The 20875-nt window shown below is 49.8% G+C and overlaps 9 protein-coding genes across 9 annotated transcripts; 5 read left to right on the forward strand and 4 right to left on the reverse strand.

The window, feature by feature from the left end:
- Positions 1-1045: 1045 nt before the first annotated feature.
- EJ05DRAFT_489951 (uncharacterized protein) lies at positions 1046-1638 on the forward strand (the record flags this gene model as incomplete). Its single annotated transcript, XM_033745835.1, has 2 exons — positions 1046-1207; positions 1360-1638. The coding sequence occupies 2 exons, from the start codon at positions 1046-1048 to the stop codon at positions 1636-1638; spliced, it is 441 nt and encodes a 146-aa protein (XP_033596235.1).
- A 553-nt stretch (positions 1639-2191) lies between these two features.
- EJ05DRAFT_171629 (uncharacterized protein) lies at positions 2192-4441 on the reverse strand. The gene is made up of 2 exons (XM_033739514.1): positions 3684-4441; positions 2192-3594 (listed from the first exon to the last, which is right to left on the reverse strand). The coding sequence occupies exons 1-2, from the start codon at positions 4342-4344 to the stop codon at positions 2201-2203; spliced, it is 2055 nt and encodes a 684-aa protein (XP_033596236.1). The 5' UTR covers positions 4345-4441; the 3' UTR covers positions 2192-2200.
- A 948-nt stretch (positions 4442-5389) lies between these two features.
- Positions 5390-8191, forward strand: EJ05DRAFT_480249 (membrane transporter). The gene is made up of 4 exons (XM_033744836.1): positions 5390-6930; positions 7059-7390; positions 7443-7488; positions 7542-8191. The coding sequence occupies exons 1-4, from the start codon at positions 5889-5891 to the stop codon at positions 7772-7774; spliced, it is 1653 nt and encodes a 550-aa protein (XP_033596237.1). The 5' UTR covers positions 5390-5888; the 3' UTR covers positions 7775-8191.
- EJ05DRAFT_533535 (uncharacterized protein) lies at positions 8085-8969 on the reverse strand (the record flags this gene model as incomplete). The annotated part of the gene is made up of 1 exon (XM_033749129.1): positions 8085-8969. The coding sequence occupies one exon, from the start codon at positions 8967-8969 to the stop codon at positions 8085-8087; it is 885 nt and encodes a 294-aa protein (XP_033596238.1).
- Positions 8970-9540: 571 nt separating this feature from the next.
- EJ05DRAFT_480250 (methionine adenosyltransferase) lies at positions 9541-11569 on the forward strand. The gene is made up of 7 exons (XM_033744837.1): positions 9541-9641; positions 9742-9797; positions 9860-10001; positions 10051-10064; positions 10114-10201; positions 10261-10279; positions 10337-11569. The coding sequence occupies exons 1-7, from the start codon at positions 9615-9617 to the stop codon at positions 11158-11160; spliced, it is 1170 nt and encodes a 389-aa protein (XP_033596239.1). The 5' UTR covers positions 9541-9614; the 3' UTR covers positions 11161-11569.
- Positions 11570-11724: 155 nt separating this feature from the next.
- On the forward strand, positions 11725-15274 carry EJ05DRAFT_533537 (Sec23/Sec24 family protein-like protein). Its single transcript, XM_033749130.1, has 2 exons — positions 11725-14921; positions 14971-15274. The coding sequence occupies exons 1-2, from the start codon at positions 11955-11957 to the stop codon at positions 15043-15045; spliced, it is 3042 nt and encodes a 1013-aa protein (XP_033596240.1). The 5' UTR covers positions 11725-11954; the 3' UTR covers positions 15046-15274.
- A 312-nt stretch (positions 15275-15586) lies between these two features.
- EJ05DRAFT_444582 (uncharacterized protein) lies at positions 15587-16107 on the forward strand (the record flags this gene model as incomplete). Its single annotated transcript, XM_033742129.1, has 3 exons — positions 15587-15668; positions 15721-15836; positions 15889-16107. Coding segments are annotated over 3 exons (417 nt in total), but the record flags the coding sequence as incomplete, so codon positions are not given.
- Positions 16108-18514: 2407 nt separating this feature from the next.
- On the reverse strand, positions 18515-19405 carry EJ05DRAFT_171808 (uncharacterized protein). The gene has a single exon (XM_033739516.1). The coding sequence runs from the start codon at positions 19055-19057 to the stop codon at positions 18575-18577; it is 483 nt and encodes a 160-aa protein (XP_033596242.1). The 5' UTR covers positions 19058-19405; the 3' UTR covers positions 18515-18574.
- On the reverse strand, positions 19406-20350 carry EJ05DRAFT_171807 (uncharacterized protein). The gene has a single exon (XM_033739515.1). The coding sequence runs from the start codon at positions 20252-20254 to the stop codon at positions 19754-19756; it is 501 nt and encodes a 166-aa protein (XP_033596243.1). The 5' UTR covers positions 20255-20350; the 3' UTR covers positions 19406-19753.
- Between the last annotated feature and the right edge of the window lie 525 nt (positions 20351-20875).

A 20875-nucleotide genomic window follows, 5' to 3' on the forward strand; every position in this document is an offset into this window, starting at 1 on the left:
ATGCGGCGGATAGTGTAGAGGTAGGCTAACGTGTCAGCTTATAGATATGCAGAACTAGTCACAGAACTCACTAGGCAAGTCTCCAAACCCGTGTCCACTATTACGCTATAGTTGTGGTTGTCGGGCGGGACCCTGAAGCCGGTGCGTACGTACGTGGCTAGCATTCATATGATCGTCATGTGAAGTTATCAATGCCGTCTTGTCGTTCTTCCATGTACACATTTCGACTAGAGATGAAGGGGTGATTTTGCAGCGGTATAACAAATAGATGCATCATTCTGTGATACCGCTTATTTCGGCACCATACAGTTTTGATAGGAGGGCTCATCAATAACATCGATTATATTATCGACACGAGCAGATACAGAAGATGACCTTGAAACTGTCCATGGCTGATGCTGGTCTTTGATCATAGGGCCTACTGCGCTTCAGGGGTGTTGAAAGATCCCAACAGTTACCTTCAGTAGATGAAGTTCCACGTTTACTGCCTCCTGAGGTCTATGTCTAGAGCCGACCTTCACAGCAGCAACGCATCTGCAGAGAAGTCTCCCACAGTCCCACCCAGTAACACATAGACAGGAGGTCTAGATAGAGTGTCAAGGCCAAGACCCCATCCAGGGCAAGGATCGTAGAAGAGCCTTTCGGAGATATGGCAGCCGTTGGCACGGATGATAGAAACGCTGAGCGATGACGTAAACGGGACAGAAAGGCTCCTGGAAGTGTCCCAAAAGCCATCGAGTTTGGTACGAACCATGGACTAGAACCCAATTTTCCGATATCTCCAGGAACTTCGCATATCCAGGCACGAATTTCAGCTCCGCCGAAGTCGATAGCTCATCTATAGCCTGCTTGCGGCTCTACACAGTGATCAAGTCGAGGTTCAACATTAATTACATCGACACTCGAGATGAGAGAGTGTACGCCTCGCCGCCAGTCCCGATTTAAAGACCATTGTATAATAAAACGATGACATGGCTGCTATAGACATTGACATCAGCAATGCTTATCTCGCAGTCACAAATCCCACTACATTCCATTAACAGACATGTACGTGAGCAATTGCGTTGTCATGGCTGCCGCCGTATATAGAACCTCTGCCAGTAGCCCCCCAAACGAAACAACCATCACAGAAATCAGTAGTGGAGTCAAAGATTCGCTTTCGAGATTGCCACCTGCTCTCCTTAAACGTCACCTCACAGATAAGTTCGTATGTACAAGAGATAGATCTGAAGCAGCCGTACCGCACCGCCTCAGCGAGGTTCTATCGACGAGTGTGTTGGTGCTTGAAGCAGGACAGATAGCTGGGATAGTTGGCGTCGTCGATACCCTACCTTCACACTCGACTATACCGTAGCCTAGGTCCAGGCTATGAAAGCAACCAAGACATCCGCATCGGACGATCTGAATCTTAGTTATACCCCAGGCGCAGACCAACAATCAATGCATCACTCAAGACTCTACGCAGCCACCGAACGACATCTTACAGTGTTCATCATGAACCAATCCGAAAGTACGGCAAATCCCATCGTCAAACAACCCTCCCAGGCCCTCCAAATCATATCCGAAGACAGAAAAGAGGCCCCACCACCAGACTCATCCCGACAGATTCCAGAAGCAGCAACACACTGCTCGCGATAGCATCCAAAGATATCATTCTCGCCGCCAGCGCCGTCCAGACACTACAAAGTTGCTGATGATATCCGGCATTGGCGGCCCCGAAGAGACACTCTCAAAATTCGCAATTTACCTTATACCTCGCCTCTATCTCGCATGTACATGGAAGGAGGGGGCACCCGTATTGTAGACGGCGGTGTGTTCCTAAGGATATCAGATCAGGGATATCCGCAATGTCCGACTTCCATGGCTGTTGCCCGAAAAAAGGCGGAGGATACGTATGATAAAGAAGATCAAAGCCCCAGAGTGTAGAGTTTATGTCAAACCCCTGAGAAAGGATATCATTTGAGTTTTACGGAAAAAGACGATAAGCGCATATTCATGCCATCATCCGCCATGACTCCCAAAAAAAATGTGTCAGAGTGCCAGACCAGCCATGCCCAAACACATCCCTACGAACTCTCCAAGAAGCCCTTCACCAACGAGAAAGTTACAACAGGTTACAACCCAGGTCAAATTCAACAACCACTCGAACTTCTTGACCAGCAATTCTTCGCTATTCAAGTAGCGCCACACACAAGTTCTCTTATGGGCCTTGCTCCGCCTTGTTTCCAAACCATCCAGTCGGGATCCAACTGCCCCGATTCGCTGCCTTTCGCGCCCTCTCACTCTCCGCGTCCTGCTCCTGTGCTTCCTGTACCAATCTCAGTGGCCGAGGCCCACGTCCGCTCATGACGGCTCCGCCACCAGGGCCGCCTTGTCGGTCAAAGCTACTGGCAACACTGCGCGGCGGGCTTGGTGTGTCAAGACTGACGCTCCCACCCTCGGCACTAACGCTGCCTTCATTCGGCGTCGTTGTGCCAGGGCGATTGTTCTCGTCCGAACTTGGCGCTCGCGCGTGGCCTGGTCCCGGTGGGGCTGATGTAGCAGACGGCGCGCGAGAGCCGGATGACGAGGGTGCAGGGCCACCGGGCAGCGAACCGAAGAATGAGTTCCGGGGTGATGCGATACCGGGTGAGACTTGGCCGGAAGTATTTGCCGGCAGGGGGCCGCGGTACATGTTTGACACAATGCTGGCGGAGGGCCATTCGGAATTCGAGCGGCGGTGGAAGTTTCCAGATGAGTTGCGGTTTGGGTTGTTTCTGAGGGGGACAGAGGGTGCGGTGTCGGGGTTTTCGTTGAGGATCGTTCCATTAGGATTAGGTGGGGGGATGTAGGACATTGGGCGCGATTTGCGACTGTCGGAAGAAGTGGTATTTGAGGTTGTTGCTGCTGTCGCGGCACGTTGGGCGACTGATTTGGCGCGCTGGAGGAAGGATGAGTTTTCTTTGGGAACTGGTGGAGGTGGGAGGTCTTTGTCTGTGTTGGGCTTTGAAGGGGTGGTCGTCGCGCTTGGAAGGTCTAGATCATTCTTGTCGAGGATTGACTCGAAGCCCTGATGTTGTAAGACACGCTCGATGATCTTGTTGATATATAGCGTAAGAGCCTTGTTCTGTTCTTTTAACTTGCTCACTTCTCCCTCAAGTCGTTTCGTATATTCGGCTTCGTCAGCCTCTTCGGCAGACTCAAGTTCGTCGGCGAGACTCGTGCTCGGACCATTACTAGTCGACGGTCGCTCATTCATATCATTTGTGCCGCGCATAAAGTCTCCACGAGCGAAATCGCCATTAAGAGTCTTCTCGCCCAAGAGAACTTGAAAGCTCTCATTGTCCTCCATGATACGGGCGTTGGTCATACGAGCTTCCATGAGCAGTCTTTCTAGCTCTTGAACCCGACCGCCGCCCTGGTTTTCCAACTCAACCTGTTTTATCTGTGCTTCAGCGAGCTCTAGTCGGAGTGACTCGATGACCTTGTCCTTCTGTAGTAGGAGTTTAGAGCTGTTCCGCGAGTCGCTTCGTTGAACTGATCCAGGAGGTGCAAACTGGCCGTTGTCATTAATATTTTGTTCAGAGTTCTTCCTAGAGTTGCTCCTGAAGCTTGCTGTTTGAATTACGTCAGCTGGGTACTCAGGTTGGTAAGGGCAGTGCAGTGTGGACGATGATGTGAGGAGGCTGTGCTGGGGACCTTACAATTCCGTGACAATTTCCCGTCGTTATCAGGCCCTGGCCGCAATTCACGGTGCGCCTGGCCTTCTTTCAGCCTCTGGATAATCTCCGATAGTTCATCTTCACGAGTCTGTGACTCGTCCTTTTGCTTCATGAACGAGGCCCGCTCCGCTTCGTATATGCTTTCGAGCTCCCTCCTTTGTCGAACGAGCTCACGCTTCTCATTTTCGAGACCCTCGTTCCTTTCTTCTTCCTCGTGAACCTTCTCTTCAAGTTTCGCTTGGTCGCTGTGCGACTCGTCGAGGCGAGTTTGAAAGACTTCTACTTGCTTACGAAGATCGTCTGATGTACTTTCTGCCTTCAGTAACTGGTCCTTCAATTCCTGTATGGCAGCAGCAGATTCCGCGCGGGCATCTTCGGCAGCGGCAGCATCGTCCTGCGATGCCGACGTACTGAGATTCGAAGGAGCCCCCGGCTTCCGCGCTGCAGCTCGCGCCGACAGCGGGGCGCCATTTCGAAGCGATCTAGTCCGAGTAGGAGCTGGAGCTGTTGTAGAAGAGGAGGCTGGCGTTGTCGTCGTCGTTCGGGACGGACTACGGGCATTTTGACCGGGGGATGAGGAGGGGTTGGAGGAAGGCCGGGAGGATGCGCCAGAGACAGGCGGCTTCTTTGGAGTGGAGGACATGTCGTCAGTGGCAGAGGCAATATACTCGTAGGAATCAAGACGTCTCTATGCAGCTATTGGTGTCGTGATGTGACAGATGCAAGAACGCCGGGATCCGGGGAAAGAACGAGAGTCAGCGAGCAAGGAACCGATGAGTTCACAATGAGGTCTTGATACTAGATACAAGAAGTGAAGAGCATGTCGACGTATGGTGAATGAGCGAGGGCATGTACAAAGTATTCAAAACAAGACACGATGAATACAGAGATTGGGCGCAATCTCCAGAAAGTCTGCACGGTGGCACGGTGTCACGTTTTGGCCCATGCTCCGGGCTCCTCAGCACCAGCACCGCTTACTTACAGTTACGGGGACAGTATTGCCTACTAAAATCTCCTGAAACAGAGCCAATAAGCACGAGGCCGTTTCACCCTGCCTCACGTGTTCTGCAAAACCCTAAAATAGCTTTGGTCCTGTCTATTCCGTCGTTATGTGTCTTCAATATATAATTGGGTAAGACCATGACGAGCTAGCGAACTGTCTACTGTGGCAGCCTTGTTTGATGACATTCGTCTATAAACAAGGAAGAAACTTCTCTTTTGAGGGAAATGGCTACTTCTTAAATGGCGCACCAACGATACTAGTAATGAATGCAACGATGGCCATGATTCTTTACTCTTCATAAACACTGCTGTCAGAACTGCTTTCACATTCGGCCATACCAACCAGAAAGCAAGCGGTCCCGTTCGCTCCCGCCTATTTAAGCTGGTTAGGGGTGGATTAGTAGTTAGGTGGGTGACCACTAGCGAATACCCACTGCTGAATGTTTTGTATTTTTGTCTATTTGAACGGCAGTTCTTGCTACGTTTATATGGCTAAACAAGCGTTGTTTATTGTCTATCCTACGCTATCAACCTATGATGAAAGCTATACTAGCGTCGATATCACGGTCTGAATGAAGTACGGATGGCAAATTATACTTCCCATACTAAATAACGTGATACCTATTATAATCCACTCTCATTGCATCTCGCAAACCATCGTTGTCCCATTTGGTACCATCCATAAGCCAAGCCTGAGCAATTCCACCTGCCAAAGACGTTGAAGATGGGCAGTCCCGACGGACACATTGCCGCGCGCGGGGAACCGTGCAGCCTGGATGGTTAGGTAGCAGCGGCCGTTATCAGGTTGATAGATCCTCGGAAGACCGGCCGGGGCCTGAGCAAACCTTATCTATCATATATCATCATCATCCACCTCCGATGCTGGCAGAGGTGGATTCGTTGAGACCTGGGTGGAGACGCAGTTGATATCGAGATTTATGATATTTATAGGTTGCTCTCCATTCTGTCAACAATTGAATGCGAGAGTGGTTCTGCGTCAGTTGGTATTCAACGGAGTCCAACTGTGTCCTGTCTACATCAGCTATATTGATTGTCTGAACGTGTGACGCAGCTGGCGAGCTCTATATCGCGATAGATCAAACGACCCTGATACTATTGATTTCACGACAGTCTCACAATTCAACTTGCTGCCCTGCGCAGCACACACACCCACAAACCGCCACCATGCCAACGCAAACCACTCGATCAAACAAGTCTATCGATATGGAAAAAGACATATCCACCCCGGCCGACGCGGAGCCCACGCCAGACTCCCAGCCCCGAACCGGCAACAGCGACACCAGCATAACCACCGCCAACGTTGCCAAAGTAGAACAGGACATCCTCGCCCACGCCAACGACGCCGACGCCGCGTACGACGCCCTGAAAGCCTACGGCGGCCAAGTCATCGCGCTCGATGCCGCCACAAACAAGCGCCTGTTACGCCGGATCGACATGTTCATCATGCCGATCATGTGCCTTGTCTACGGGCTCAACTATCTCGATAAAACGACACTCTCGTACGCATCCATCATGGGGCTAAAGCAACCGCACTCTGACAACGTGCTGCAGAGCGGTATCGGGATCAGCGGGACACAGTACAGCTGGCTGTCGAGTCTGTTCTACTTCGGCTATCTCGCGTGGGAGTATCCGACCAACCGGCTGATCCAGCGGCTGCCGCTGGGCAAGTACTCGGCTGCCAATATCATCATCTGGGGCTTGGTGCTGAGCTGCTTTGCTGCCGTGAATAACTTCTCGGGTGCGATTGCGATCCGGTTCTTTCTGGGCGTGTTCGAGGCTGCCGTCACGCCTGGCTTTGCGTTGTTGACTTCTCAGTGGTATACGAAGCGTGAGCAGGGGCTCCGCGTTGGGATCTGGTTTTCGTTTAATGGCTTCGCTCAGATCTTCGGCGGGCTCGTGGCGTATGGGATTGCTGTGGGTAGCGAGAGGCACGGTACTGTGTTGGAGCCGTGGCGGATCGTGTTCCTGCTCACCGGCTGTTTGACAATTGTGATGGGTATTGCGTTTCTAATCATTATGCCGGACAACCAGATGAATGCGTGGTGGCTGAGCAAGGAGGACCGCGTCAAGGCATTGATACGAATCAAGGGAAACGGGCAGGGTGTGGGCAATAAGCACTGGAAAATCTATCAATTCAAGGAAGCCTTCACGGACCCCCTAACATGGGCATTTGTGTTCCTTGCCTTGGTTGCAGACATTCCCAATGGTAAGCCCTTATCTCCGAATATTCATATAGCTATGCGTTGCGCAACAAGTCCACCTCTTCGGGCGATTAAGCCTGAACACTTGTGCGGACCATATATTGATCATGGAAGATATTGACATCATAACTAGGCGGGATCTCAAATTTCTTCTCTCAGCTGATTGTCGGATTCGGCTACACACCTCAGCAATCTTTGCTCTATGGCACACCAGGCGGAGCAGTAGAAGTAGTTGCACTGATCGCCTGCGGCTATTTTGGTGATAAGATTGGTAACCGAATCTTGCTCGGTTGCTCTGGACTGGTTTGTGCGCTTCTTGGTATGATTTTGATTGTAGCTCTGCCACTAGACAACAACTCAGGACGGCTGGCCGGATACTATCTGACTCAGGCGTCCCCGACGGCTTTCGTCGCTCTGCTGAGTCTCATCGCGTCCAATGTCGCAGGATACACCAAGAAGACTACTGTAAGATATATCCTCCAGGATGATAATAGGCAGTAAATAACCATTAGAACAGGTTGCCGCTATGTACCTGGTAGCTTACTGCGTTGGTAATATCATTGGTAGGATACATGGCGCCTGGATCGATTCCAACCGATACTGACGACTGCGACAGGCCCTCAGACGTTCCGTCAAAGCGATGCGCCACGATACGTACCTGCAGAGATTACCATAATTGTATGTTGGGGATTATGTATCCTTGACATGGCATTCATCTGGTGGTACTGCAAGAAGCAAAACGCGAAGAAAGCAGCTATCCGGGCGCAACCAGAGTATATGAAGTTGGAAAATCAGGAGTTCCTCGATCTCACGGATCGTGAGAATCCAGATTTTGTGTATACCATATAGTTATAGTAGCCCCTCATGCACCGTGGTCCTTAATCCGAAGCATCTTACCATATGACAACAAGTCTTTGTGGTTTTGCGAACCACATCACCACCTACAACCTCGTAAGTGTATGTGTGTTGTGGCCCGAATCACAAATGCTGATTGACCCCGATAGCGAGGTTTGATACAGCCAGTGTGTCCGGCCTTCCATGTGCTGAGTGACTTTGTTCGTATGTCCTGGTCAGTAGGTTGTTCGACACACCGTGAGATGGCGCTGTGATGCCTCATTGGCATCATTTTCTAGTCTTGGACATGACCTAGTGCTAGCTTTCATCCCTCGACCTCGACCTCTACATCCTCTTTAGGCTCTCTTGGCTCCTGGGCTTCGTGGTACTGTATTGAGTCATCGATGTAGCTAAGGATCGCGCCGACGCTGTCTTCGTCTTGAACGTTGAGTTGTAGAAATGAAACCATGCTGAAATCATCGATGAGTTGAGCCACTGCTCGATTTAGTCTATCAAAGGAAGCTCCTGTCATGATATTGGTCGTGGCTGCAGGATCGTCAAACGACACCTCCGAGGCTTTTGATCTCTTTTTCGCAGCCTCCCCGTCATCTAGTAGGTTGACGTCTGGCGCCAGAAAGCGCTTAAGGTCTTTTCTCTTGATTGTTCCCTTGATAAGGTCCATCTTGCTGAGAATATTGACGTGGGGCATCTCTAACATGAGCATGGCGCTCATAGCGGACAGCGTTCCAGAAAAGAATTTCGGCTTGTCAACTACGAATGTACTCTCGAGCAAATATGCCGCGCACATGTTTATATTCAGACTACCGCGCATCAAGTGCTTGACCAGACTTGGTAGGACTGGCACATGGGTGTATAGCTCGATCTGGCCCGGCATATCTATTATGATGAGGTACTCTTCCGTGACCTGTTCCAGCGGTATAGTAAGGAAGTCGAGATTCTCCAATAAGAATTCAAAGCAGTATATCAAGCCGCCGTTTGGACCCAGCGACATTTCTTCCATAACATCGTCGAGAGATATAAGCTCTTTAATGTCAAGGTCTGGCTCGAAGGTGAATTCGGACGCGGCAGGATCTAGGTTGACGTAGAAGCATGATCGACGGTTCGCTCGCAGGTGTTCAATCAGGGCGGTGCAAAACGTTGTCTTGCCAGCACCGGCTGGGCCCATTACGACGACCCCGAACTTGCTCATAGTGGACGGTGGGGAAAAGAGAGCGGTTAGTGGAAACTGTGAACCGGCGTACTGGAGATGCGCGTCGCGACGGAGACAACGGGTATGCAAGGTGTCAGTCAGGGTTGTAGCGTGGAGGATCGGCTCATGAAGGTGGGAGGCTCAGAATAGCAGCAAGACGGTCGCTGAGCGAATCTTGAGGGCTGGCGAATCTGTCTCGAAGAGGCTATGATAGGCAGAGAAAATACACCGACGGAATGACGCAGTAAGCTCCGGAGGGATATTCCGTTTGATAGTCACAGTGTGCCACAGCTAGCTTGGATTGAATTCATCACGTGAGAAGCTGGAAGGTTGACGTGCTCGCTCGTGTTTGATTAGGGACCTTTTTTTTTTCTTTAGCGCCAGCGAGCAAATCGCTCCGACTGTCTGCCCCTCTCTCTCCGGTTCATGTTGCTCTACCGCCCGCATTTCGGCATCCGAACTTTGGCCAGGATCGCTCTCTACACCTCTTTTCCCCCCGATCACTCATACTTCTATCCAACACCCTCCTCTCCACCTCTTCTCTCCAGATACCCCAAAATACCCAAGCATACTGTCCACCTTCCTCTCATTTCCACATCCCTCTTTTAGTCCTTTCTTCTCCTTCACAATCCACACACCGCTATAATGGCTGCTGTCAACGGAACTGCAAAGGTGCGATTAAAATTAAATTCTGGTCTTTCCACATCGCTCGCAACCTGTAGCGAAGCTGCATACACCCAATTGATCCAGGACTAACACAGAGCCATTATAGGAAACTTTCCTTTTCACATCTGAGTCTGTCGGTCGAGGCCACCCCGATAAGATTGCGTACGAGATGACCCCGCGTCCAACAAGGTCGTTTTCTTTCATTATTCTGACTGTGCGTCTAGCGACCAAGTCTCGGACGCCGTTCTCGATGCCTGTCTTAAGGAGGACCCCCTGTCCAAGGTCGCCTGCGAGACTGCTACGAAAACCGGTATGATCATGGTCTTTGGTGAAATCACCACCAAGGCACGCCTCGACTACCAGAAGGTTGGTGGTTTCGCGTCTTGAGTTTGCCCACTATACTAATGAGACCCAGATCATTCGTGCCGCGTACGCTTTAGACAAATTCTCAGACATTGAGCCACACTGACCAGAATAGCATCAAGGACATTGGCTACGACAGCTCTGACAAGGGTTTCGACTACAAGACTTGCAACGTTCTCGTCGCTATCGAGGAGCAGTCGCCGGTAAGTTACAGCGTTCATGATCCTAACGTATTTAAGAATACTGCTAACCCAGGAATTAGGATATTGCACAAGGCTTGCGTAAGCCCGAATCCAGCCATCATGTACCGACTAAGTTTTACTGACACAAATACTCAGACTACGAGGAGGCCCTAGAGAAGCTAGGTGCCGGTGACCAAGGTATCATGTTTGGTTACGCTACCGACGAAACCCCTGAGCTCCTACCGTTGACTATCCAGCTCGCGCACGGTCTCAATGCAGCCATGACCGAAGCCCGCGAAAACGGTTCCCTTCCATGGCTAAGACCTGACACCAAGACTCAAGTTACTGTCGAGTATGAGAAGGACAACGGTGGAGTCATTCCAAAGCGCGTCGACACCGTCGTTGTGTCTGCTCAGCACAGCGAAGACATTAGCACCGAGCAGCTCCGCAAGGAGATCAAGGAGAAGATTATCAAGAAGGTCATTCCCGCCAAGTACCTTGATGACAACACCGTATACCACATCCAGCCCTCAGGCTTGTTCATCATTGGTGGTCCTCAGGGTGATGCTGGTCTGACTGGCCGCAAGATCATCGTTGACACCTACGGTGGATGGGGAGCCCACGGTGGTGGCGCCTTCTCCGGAAAGGATTACTCCAAGGTCGACCGTTCCGCTGCGTATCTAGCTCGTTGGATCGCCAAGTCGCTGGTTAACGCGAAGCTCGCTCGCCGTGCTCTCGTCCAGCTTTCTTACGCCATTGGTGTTGCGGAGCCTCTATCCATCTTCGTTGACTCTTACGGTACTTCTGACAAGAGCTCCGCAGAGCTTGTCGAAATCATCCACAAGAACTTTGACCTTCGCCCTGGTGTCATTGTCAAGGACCTTAACCTCATCAACCCCATCTACAACCAGACCGCACAAAATGGACACTTCACCAACCAGTCTTTTACCTGGGAACAACCAAGAACTCTCAAGTTCTAGGTTGTTGCGTGTAGTAGCATGAGTGGGTGAATCAACTTCAACCCACACGGAGTTATATCGTCCCGTTAGACGACTGCATTATCTGATTGGCATTGCATGGCGAAGCAAATCTTCTTTCAACAACAAGGCGTCACGCGGGGATATACCACAAATTTCAAAAAGTTTCGTTGTTTTCATACATGGGCACTTGAGAAAGGATGTGCTTTTCAACAATTATCTACGCCATTTCAACATAGATCGGCAATGGCCGTAGAGAAGGCGCACACTGTACAAGTGCGGCAACATGAACGTTGTACCTGAACACCGAACAACGTAGAGTATACTAAGACTTTGGAAACTTACTGCTATCAATTTACTGTATTTAATTTGATCGAGCTCCAACCAATTCCTAGAGCTGCTTTGACTACACGTGCATGAGTGAACGGCAGTCTCACAATAGAAGACAACGATGTTGACTTCATGTCTTTGCGGACCCCCGAGCGTTGGATTACATAAGATGAAGGCGCGGTAGTGGCCGGGGGGGCTATTTACCACTCCATAAATGGACTAAGAAAGGTTGCCGATCTGCAACGCGCATTTGAGGCCATAGTGTCAAAATCGCGAGCAGACAACCTGCCGAACAGACTACTTCCCACGCCCAAATTCTTCCGTATGTTCGCCACATTTTCCACGCCATTGAGATTTTCGATTCTGCTATCATGATCCTTCCACTTCTCCCCTCATCGGTCTCATGAGTATAGAACTTACCTGACGACCTCCCCTCTACCACCCGAGTGATCTTGGCCAGACTCATCATGGCCGAATTCTCCATGTACTCTGCCCTTACGCATGCAGGATCACCGCTGAACTCGCCACGGAACGAAGAACCTAAAAAGCAAGCACCTAAATGGAGACCACAAGTTGCTCCAAGCCCTAGTGGCTATCAGCAGACAGGCTCATCATATGGACAGGCTGCGTCGGATCAGACACAAGAGCAAGGCTATTTCCCGACCCAACCTCCTCAAGCGCAGGCGATGCAGGCACCAGCTGGACTACCTGGCCAGCAATTGCAAGACCCCATGGGTGGACTTGCACAGCAAATGGGCGGTATGGGAATAGGTGCAGATGTCCAGCCGAACATGCCAGCGGCGCGGAAAAAGAAGGACAGACACGCATATCATACACTGGATAGCGGAGCAGGAAGCTCGCAGGGTTTCAACGGTATCCCGCAAGGTGCTGGATCGCAATTCGTGCCTGCGCAGGGAGCACCAGGACCATTTGTTGGACAGCAGGCCGGTTCTGCGATGCCACAATTTTCAGCTGGAGCATCAAATTCAGGGATGCCACAAGCAATCGGTCATATCCAGCAGAGTCCCGCTCCGACTGGCGCCCCAGCATCAACAGCGTCAGGTCAAGTGGATCCAGAGCAAATACCTAGCATACCTCGGTCAAGAGATGGCCCTGCTCAATATTACCTCGATCATGTGTATCCAACTATGGAACAGCACCTTCCACCTCCCTCCGCTGTACCTTTCGTTGCGTTCGATCAGGGCAATTCTTCCCCAAAGTTCGCCCGTCTCACCATGAACAATATCCCTGCCAATGGCGAGGCTTTAAATTCAACCCATCTACCGCTCGGTTTAATACTCCAGCCCTTGGCACCCTTGCAAGAAGGCGAACAACCTATACCAGTTCTGGACTTTGGTGATACCGGACCGCCTCGGTGTCGAAGATGTAGAGCTTACATCAACCCTTTCATGCCATTCCGCAATGGAGGCAATAAGTTCGTTTGCAACATGTGTACGTTTGCAAACGACGTTCCACCAGAATACTTCTCTCCGACGGACCCATCTGGTGTTCGCGTTGACCGAATGCAAAGGCCTGAACTCAGTATGGGCACAGTAGAATACATTGTTCCAAAGGAGTACTGGACCAAGGAGCCAGTGGGACTGCGTTGGCTTTTCCTAATTGATGTGAGTGCAGAGGCTATCAATCGCGCCTTTCTCGACGGATTTTGTGACGGCATCTTGACTGCCCTGTACGGAGAGGATGGCCAGACCAGCGAGCAATCGGAAGGCAGAGGCGGGAGCCGGACATCACCTCCAGGGGCCAAGGTTGGCATTGTCACCTACGATAAAGAAATACACTTCTACAACTTGAGCTCCAGCCTGGAACAGGCTCAAATGTTGGTGATGCCGGATATCGAGGATCCTTTCGTGCCTCTGAGCGAGGGTCTCTTCGTAGACCCCATTGAGTCCAAAGCTAATATCACTTCTCTCCTGACCCGCCTACCCGATATGTTCGGCTCAATCAAGAATCCGGAGCCGGCGTTATTGCCGACGCTACATGCTGCAACGGCAGCACTGAAAGCTACCGGTGGTAAGATTATCTGCTCATTGGCATCGTTACCTACATGGGGCCCGGGCCGACTCCATCTTCGAGACGATGGCAAGATGCTTGACACCGACGGAGAGAAGAAACTACTCACCACGGAGCATCCTGGGTTCAGACAAGTTGCGAAAAGTTTGGTTGAAGCTGGTATTGGCGTTGATTTCTTCCTGGCTGCTCCAAGCGGAGGCTACCTCGATATTGCGACTGTTGGCCATGTATCGGCATTTTCAGGTGGCGAGGCGTTCTATTACCCAAATTTCCATTCCCCTCGAGACTTACTGAAGCTCTCAAAGGAAATTACGCATACAGTGACTCGAGAGACTGGCTACCAGGCTCTGATGAAGGTTCGTTGCTCGAACGGCCTGCAAGTCTCGGCCTATCACGGCAATTTCTGGCATCACAACCTGGGAGCTGATCTGGAATTCGGAAGCATCGACGCAGATAAATCAGTAGGCGTCATGTTTAGCTATGATGGCAAGCTTGACCCAAAGCTGGATGCACACTTCCAGAGTGCTTTACTGTACACAACGGCTGGTGGACAACGACGCGTTCGCTGTACTAACTTGGTAGCTAGCGTGAGTGAGGGCGCTATTGAATCCATGAAATTTATCGACCAGGATGCTGTCGTCAATATCATCGCCAAGGAAGCTGCTGCCAGGATAGGCGAGAAAACACGTACAGATATACGCAAGGCGTTGACCGAAAAGACCATTGACATATTAGCCGGCTATAGGAAGAACTTCTCTGGGTCTCATCCTCCTGGACAATTGGTACTGCCTGAAAATCTGAAAGAGTTCAGCATGTATATACTCGGTCTGATCAAGTCGAGAGCATTCAAGAACGGGAAAGAGCCAACAGATCGCCGCGTCTTTGACGCGAGAATGATCAGGTCTATGGGTACACTGGAATTGTCTCTGTATCTTTACCCTCGGATCTATTCCATCCACAACCTCGACGAGAAAGACGGATTTCCCAACGAGAATGGCCACCTACGTATGCCCCAGGCTATACGAGCGTCCTATTCGAAGGTCGAGGAAGGCGGCGCCTACATTGTGGACAACGGACAGATCTGTCTGCTTTGGCTACACGCCCAGGTCTCTCCAAATCTACTAGAGGACTTGTATGGGGAAGGCCGAAACTCTCTTAAGGTCTTGGACGCATTTTCATCTTCCATACCGGTATTGGAGACACACTTGAACGCACAAGTGAGGAACATTCTACAGTACTTGGAAGGGTCCAGGGGCTCGAAAGCCATGACCATCCAGTTGGCTCGCCAGGGACTTGATGGTGCGGAATACGAGTTTGCTCGACTGTTGTACGAAGATCGAAATAATGAGGCACAAAGCTATGTCGATTGGCTCGTACATGTACATCGGCACATACAGTTGGAGGTAAGTAAAGGAGTCGAGAATTATGCCATTCCTGAACTAACGAACATAGCTTGCTGGCCAGCGCAAGAAGGAAGATGCTGGTGACGCCGGGTTCACCGGACTGAGGACACCGTATTGGAATTGATTTGGCTACCTTAATCATTATGCGAACATGAGCCCACGGCTACCGAATCAGATGATTATGCGTATATGGGTCCGTTTTTGTGGGTTCTGTAGAAGATGGAGCATCCCCTCACACCGTCCATAGCATGCATAGTTTTATATATGACTGTATCCATATTGAAGATGATCAACCAACGTAGCATGCTGCCTTGTGTTTGATCAAAGGCAATATTAGAGTACTGCTACAGGATAAGTCTTATTGATACAGATCTGATCACGTGAGTATATTGTACTTTGGTGCTTAGTCACGTTTTCGCACTAGTTTAAGCGAGGCTCGAGATTATCGCGCACACGAACATCTAGTATTGCATCGTCAAACTAACCAACAGCATCACATCCCAAAATGCCTACTCGGTTGTCTCAAACCCGCAAGCAGTATGTTCTATCCCTCGAATGACTATTATCATTGGATTGGCCATGTTTCCGCTTGCGATTGCGCGACATGCCTCCGACGATCACGAATAGTCGCAAATCGGGTCTCCTGCTAACATTCTGTCTACAGCCGCGGTCACGTCTCCGCCGGTCACGGTCGTGTCGGAAAGCACCGCAAGCATCCCGGTGGTCGTGGTCTTGCCGGTGGTCAGCGTGAGTAGTAAGAAGAATTCGATGATGGAAGTCTGTATTGATCCACGGCCAGACCACCACCGTACCAACATGGACAAGTACCATCCCGGTTACTTCGGAAAGGTTGGTATGCGATACTTCCACAAGCTTCAGAACCAGTTCTGGAAGCCCGTCATCAACCTCGACAAGGTACATTAAAGTGTTGTCCGAATATGGCCGCAAATGCTGATGTTAATTAAAGCTCTGGGCTCTCATCCCTGCTGAGAAGCGCGATGAATACCTCAAGAACAAGTCCTCTGGCACCGCTCCCGTTCTCGACCTCCTTCCCCTTGGATACTCGAAGGTTCTAGGCAAGGGCCGCATCCCCGAAGTCCCGCTCATCGTCCGCGCCCGCTACTTCAGCAAGGAGGCCGAGCGCAAGATTACTGAGGCCGGTGGTGTCGTCCAGCTTGTGGCATAAGCATCAGTATGTAATGGTCAAAAGGTGCAGAGAGACATGGGCATGAACAAGGATGGACACAAAAATACCCAAGGAGGGTCGAAAAGGAGGAAGTCCGTAGGGCCCATTCTGGCTCTTTCAGCGTGGTGGCTGAGGAATGCGAAGTACTCCTACTGCAACTGCAACGTAGTCGAATACACATTCCTGAACAAACCTTTCTTGGACTCCTGAAAGCGATGGCACAGTCGGTGCATGCGCATGGCAGAATGTTGCCTCGGGCACCGTTCTTGTGTGCTGGGCCATTTGGACTGTCTGCCGTTGTGCCTTCTCCGGGCGGCGCAGCATCCAACGCTGTGCCTTGGAGGTCTGTCTAGCGGTACTGGCCGTCGTACGTATGCCATCCAGCGGCATCGCCGACGCCAGTATTTGTGACAACATAACTATGTGGTGTGATTTTGCCATGTGAAACGAATATCGTAGAAAACTAACCAGCACTCTTTGGTGCGCCGCCCATGACCAAAATCGTACGACATAAGATTGTTTACTTATCATTCACTAACCTAAGCCGATCGCCTACCCGTCGATTTACTTGTCAGATTCTCCTGTCTAGTCCTGTCTCGTCCCGCCCTGTCAGCTTACCTGTCACACTCCATTCATCCATCCATCCATCCACACATAACACTGCCGAAGCAAACAAAGCACGGAACCGTCCATGCGCCCCGGCCGCCGCCGCCGCCGCCACCTATTTTAGCATCGCAGCCCGACCCAAGAATCTGTTCAATCTATCCCCCCCTCTCAATCTCCCCCCCTTCTCCATTTATCTATCTATATATATACTAATTATAAACAAAATATAAAATCTATTCAATCTGATACAAGCATTGACTATCAAAACGTGGTACGCTAAAAGAATGACATTTTGCCGCTCCACACACCCCATCCCCACTTCCACTAATTGGGTGTTTTTTTGGGGGGGTTGTTTGGGTAGGGGAGGGGAGGGGGGGTTTGGGAGGTCGTTTAGCATGCAATTTGTGTGAGATGAAATTGAGGGAGGAGGAGGGGAGGGAGGGGGTTTGGATGGTGGTTGCGCTTGTCGGGCTGTTTAGACTGTCAGGCTGTTAGTACGTACTTTGTCAGGTTGTTAGGCTGTTCGTGTGGACTTGTCAGTGTACTTTGTCAATGCATAGAGTACTTTGTCAGTGCACACTTGTCAGGTTGTCAGGCTGTCAGCGCACTTGTCAGTGACTGCATGTCAGTCTGTCTGTCATTAGTCTTTCGGGACGCGGGCGCTCCGTTGGGTGAATTGGGGAGGCTAGGGAGGTAGGTATGGTAGGGTAGGGTAGGGTAGGGTAGGTATGGTTCTAGGACTAGTTGATTAGTTTTTGTTTTCGGTCTTGTTTGATTGATTGTATGTGTGTGTGCGTGTGTATGTGCGTATGTGCGTGTGTGTGTGTGTTTGAGTGTTTGTACCTGGATGTGGATCTAGATGACATGGACTACATGAATAACATGGATAGGATAGCGCAGGCAGCATAGCATAGCTTAGGTTACGTACCAGTCTATCTAGCATCTAAATCGTGCTGTCTCACTTCTTTCAATGGTGCATGTTCTATTGTATAGTAACGTTTTCATTTATTGCTTGAGTGACTCCGTGACTTGGCGTTTGATTCATGTATTTCCGTGTTCATCCGTCCTTTCATGCAATAAGGAGGACGCGTAGACGTGAGATGAGGAGATGGAAGTCTGTAGGCTGACGTGGTCGGACTTGACTCGGTGTGTGGTGTGTGGTGTGTGGTGTGACTTTGGGATATATTATGTTATAGTGTGTATTATGTTATAGTGTGTTGTGTTATAGTGTGTTGTGTTATAATGTATTATGACATAGTGTGTTGTGTTATGATATATAATGTTATGCTATACTATAGCGTATTGTGTTGTGCTATATTATGCTATATTATGCTATATTATGATCTATTGTGTTATACTATAGTGTATTATGTGTTACACTATATTATGCTATACTGTTAGATATTATAGTATATTATGTTATACTATACTGTGTTGTGTTATACTATCTTGTGGTATGATATATTGTGTTATGTTATGATATATTGTGTTATATTATGCTATGTGACACTACATCATACTACTGGATAACATACTATATTGCTCGATATTATATGTATACCTATACAGACACGTATGCATATACATACGTATACAAACACATCCACAAACATCCACATACACACACCATGCACCCACCTATACCCACCCACACACGTTCATCAATATTCCACTCATCCCATCCCATCCATACTATCAACCCAGACCCAACCCAGCCCAAACCCATCCAAGCAAGCCTATGAACCCAGCCCAAAACCATCCTTACTACTTTACTACTTTTTCCTTTTCCCCCTTCGCGCTTATAATCTACCTACCTACCTACCTACCTACCATCGACGTTACATCACAGCCAAAAAAAAACTCAACAAAAACAGCTTTCTAGGATGTCGTATGCATGCATGCATGTAGACGTGCTACATATGTGGGGTATATAATATGGGTATATGCATGTCATGCATACATGTATGTACGTATGCTCCGCATGCATCCAAGTGCTTTGCAAAAAAAAAGAAAACGAAAAGCAAAAAACAAAACCAAAAAAAAAGAAAAAAAAGGAAAAAGGGAAATAAAGAAGAAGGGAAATAAAGAGAAAAATCAGGGGGAAATACGAGATGAAGAAACAGGATTTAGAGAAATGCGAGAAATGAAAAAAAAATTCAGGGGAGAAATAAGATAGATAGAGAGCAAGGAAACGTGTAGTAAAACCCCCTGCCTGGAGTGGGAAGAAGGAAAAAAGTTGGGAGGTAGAGATGTAGTAGGGAGAAAGAATGTGTGTGTGGAGACGACTTGGACTGAAAGGTTTGCGAGGTATGCGAGGTATGGGTTCTTGCATACACAGATGCATATTATGTACATAGATGCGTACATGCGTATTATGTGGATATGCGTAGTATGCGTACTATATACCCACATACACGCATACACGCATACAGTCCACCCGTCCACAGCAACGTCGTATCATCGAGTCACCAAGTCAAGTCACCAAGCCATCAAGCCAACAGCCATCAAGTCACCAAGTCACCAAGTCATCAAGTCATCAAGTCATAGTCATCAAGTCACCAAGTCACCAAGCCAACACCCATCATCCATCCACACATATCATAGCATCATCCATCCATCCATCCATCCGTCCACACACACACACCCAACACCCATCCACGCCGATTCACATCGTAGATACACGAGCGTCGAGATCGAGGGGAGGGGTGCTTATTAGCGCGTTTATATCTAGTTTCGTCTGAGTAGGCTGGGTAAGCTGGGTAAGCTGGGTTGTGTTTGGTTAATTATGTGTGTGATTGTGTTTATGAACTTGATCGGTGTGCTGTATGTAGGATAGGTAAGTCAGGACAGGGTAGGGTAAGGTAGGGTAAGGTAACTAGCGCTGTGATGAGATGTTCGATAGGTTTCTTTATAAAATTTGATGTTGGGGTTTTTTTTGTTTAAATGTGGTGGTTGGTTGGGTGGTGTGGTGTGGTGTGTCGAGTTTGATGTGTGTTGTGCTATGCTGTGCTGTGTGTCGCATCGACCTTCTATACGCTGACTATGTACTGCAGCATACATACATAGACACAGGTGCGAGTCGTTTTCCCAAGAAGCCTTGCAGGCTAGTAGAACAACTAGAATAGAACACCGCGGCGAGAAGGGTCCTTCCTCCCTTCCATCCATCCATCCTTCCCTCCCGCGGTGCCAGCGATCTATCCTGACGTGTTCTGCACTGCAGTACTGCAGTGTGTGTGTGTGTGTGTGTGTGTGGCAGGATTATGTTTCTTTTCTCCTTTTTTTTTATCCCCCCCCCGGACCCAATGAAACCAGTAATTAGCACCACCGGTCCCTCCGGAGAAACAATAATAATAATAAAAATAGCAAGATTTCGTAGTAGAACGTGTGAAGCCTCTGGAAAACAACAGACAGAAAAAAAGAACCCACATCCAACCACCAACCCACAAATCCTGTCATTTCGATTGGCTCCACAGTGTCGAACCACGCGCGCCCCCGCCTGTCTCCTCTCTCCTCTCTCTCCTCTCTTATCTGGCGCGGACATGCGGGGCCCAGAATCCTGACGTGAAACTTTATCCCGTCGTACTGCTAATTATCTCCCTTCAATCTCTTCTCCTTCCCCTTTCTTCAAGCCTGCGTGCGTGTGCGTGACGCTGCGCCGTGACAAAACCAGCACAAAGAAGATTTTTCCATCGTACGATGATTAGATGAGCGAAATCGCAGATATCGCAGTAGTATGGTGACGAGTGGTGCCACCACTGTCCGACACAAGCTCCGTGCAACTTACCGAGATCACCCGTGTTTCAGGATCCCTGCAGTACCGTTGAATGACTGGGGAATGGAACTTGAGAGATGTTTAGGAGAGTCCGGGGCGCACGGTCTGCGCGCTACGCCATCGCAGCGAGACCCCGTGCGGCGACCCGAGCGTTTTTCCGGTCGCCGGCATCAATGCTGTGCGACGGAGACTCGGGGGTTATCCTGGCTGGAGCGTGGGGTGGGGGCCGCTTTGAGCAGGGAGATACCCGGAAGGTACCCGTAGGGCAGTGACACGGTTGGGGCGTGCGCAAGGCTTCGCGCAAAAAAAAAAATAGTAGTCGTTCGGAAAGTCGGAGTAATATGATGATGATGACAAGCTGTGAGGCCGAAGCTTCAGGCGCGGCGGGCC

Source organism: Pseudovirgaria hyperparasitica (assembly GCF_010093815.1).
Source record: "Pseudovirgaria hyperparasitica strain CBS 121739 unplaced genomic scaffold EJ05scaffold_19, whole genome shotgun sequence".
NCBI lineage: Eukaryota > Fungi > Ascomycota > Dothideomycetes > Acrospermales > Acrospermaceae > Pseudovirgaria > Pseudovirgaria hyperparasitica.

Bases quoted from the DNA above. Each gene is read 5' to 3' on its own strand.
- EJ05DRAFT_480249 (XM_033744836.1), top strand. From the start codon at position 5,889: ATGCCAACGCAAACCACTCGATCAAACAAGTCTATCGATATGGAAAAA. The intron at 6,931-7,058 runs GTAAGCCCTTAT...CATCATAACTAG, and splicing joins GGTTGCAGACATTCCCAATG to GCGGGATCTCAAATTTCTTC. The intron at 7,489-7,541 runs GTAGGATACATG...CGACTGCGACAG, and splicing joins CTGCGTTGGTAATATCATTG to GCCCTCAGACGTTCCGTCAA.
- EJ05DRAFT_171808 (XM_033739516.1), bottom strand. From the start codon at position 19,057: ATGCATCTGTGTATGCAAGAACCCATACCTCGCATACCTCGCAAACCT.
- EJ05DRAFT_480250 (XM_033744837.1), top strand. From the start codon at position 9,615: ATGGCTGCTGTCAACGGAACTGCAAAG. The intron at 9,642-9,741 runs GTGCGATTAAAA...GAGCCATTATAG, and splicing joins CTGTCAACGGAACTGCAAAG to GAAACTTTCCTTTTCACATC. The intron at 9,798-9,859 runs GTACGAGATGAC...CTGTGCGTCTAG, and splicing joins GGCCACCCCGATAAGATTGC to CGACCAAGTCTCGGACGCCG.
- EJ05DRAFT_171629 (XM_033739514.1), bottom strand. From the start codon at position 4,344: ATGTCCTCCACTCCAAAGAAGCCGCCTGTCTCTGGCGCATCCTCCCGG. The intron at 3,595-3,683 runs GTAAGGTCCCCA...TAATTCAAACAG, and splicing joins CGGGAAATTGTCACGGAATT to CAAGCTTCAGGAGCAACTCT.
- EJ05DRAFT_533537 (XM_033749130.1), top strand. From the start codon at position 11,955: ATGGCCGAATTCTCCATGTACTCTGCCCTTACGCATGCAGGATCACCG. The intron at 14,922-14,970 runs GTAAGTAAAGGA...TAACGAACATAG, and splicing joins ATCGGCACATACAGTTGGAG to CTTGCTGGCCAGCGCAAGAA.
- EJ05DRAFT_171807 (XM_033739515.1), bottom strand. From the start codon at position 20,254: ATGTCCGCGCCAGATAAGAGAGGAGAGAGAGGAGAGAGGAGACAGGCG.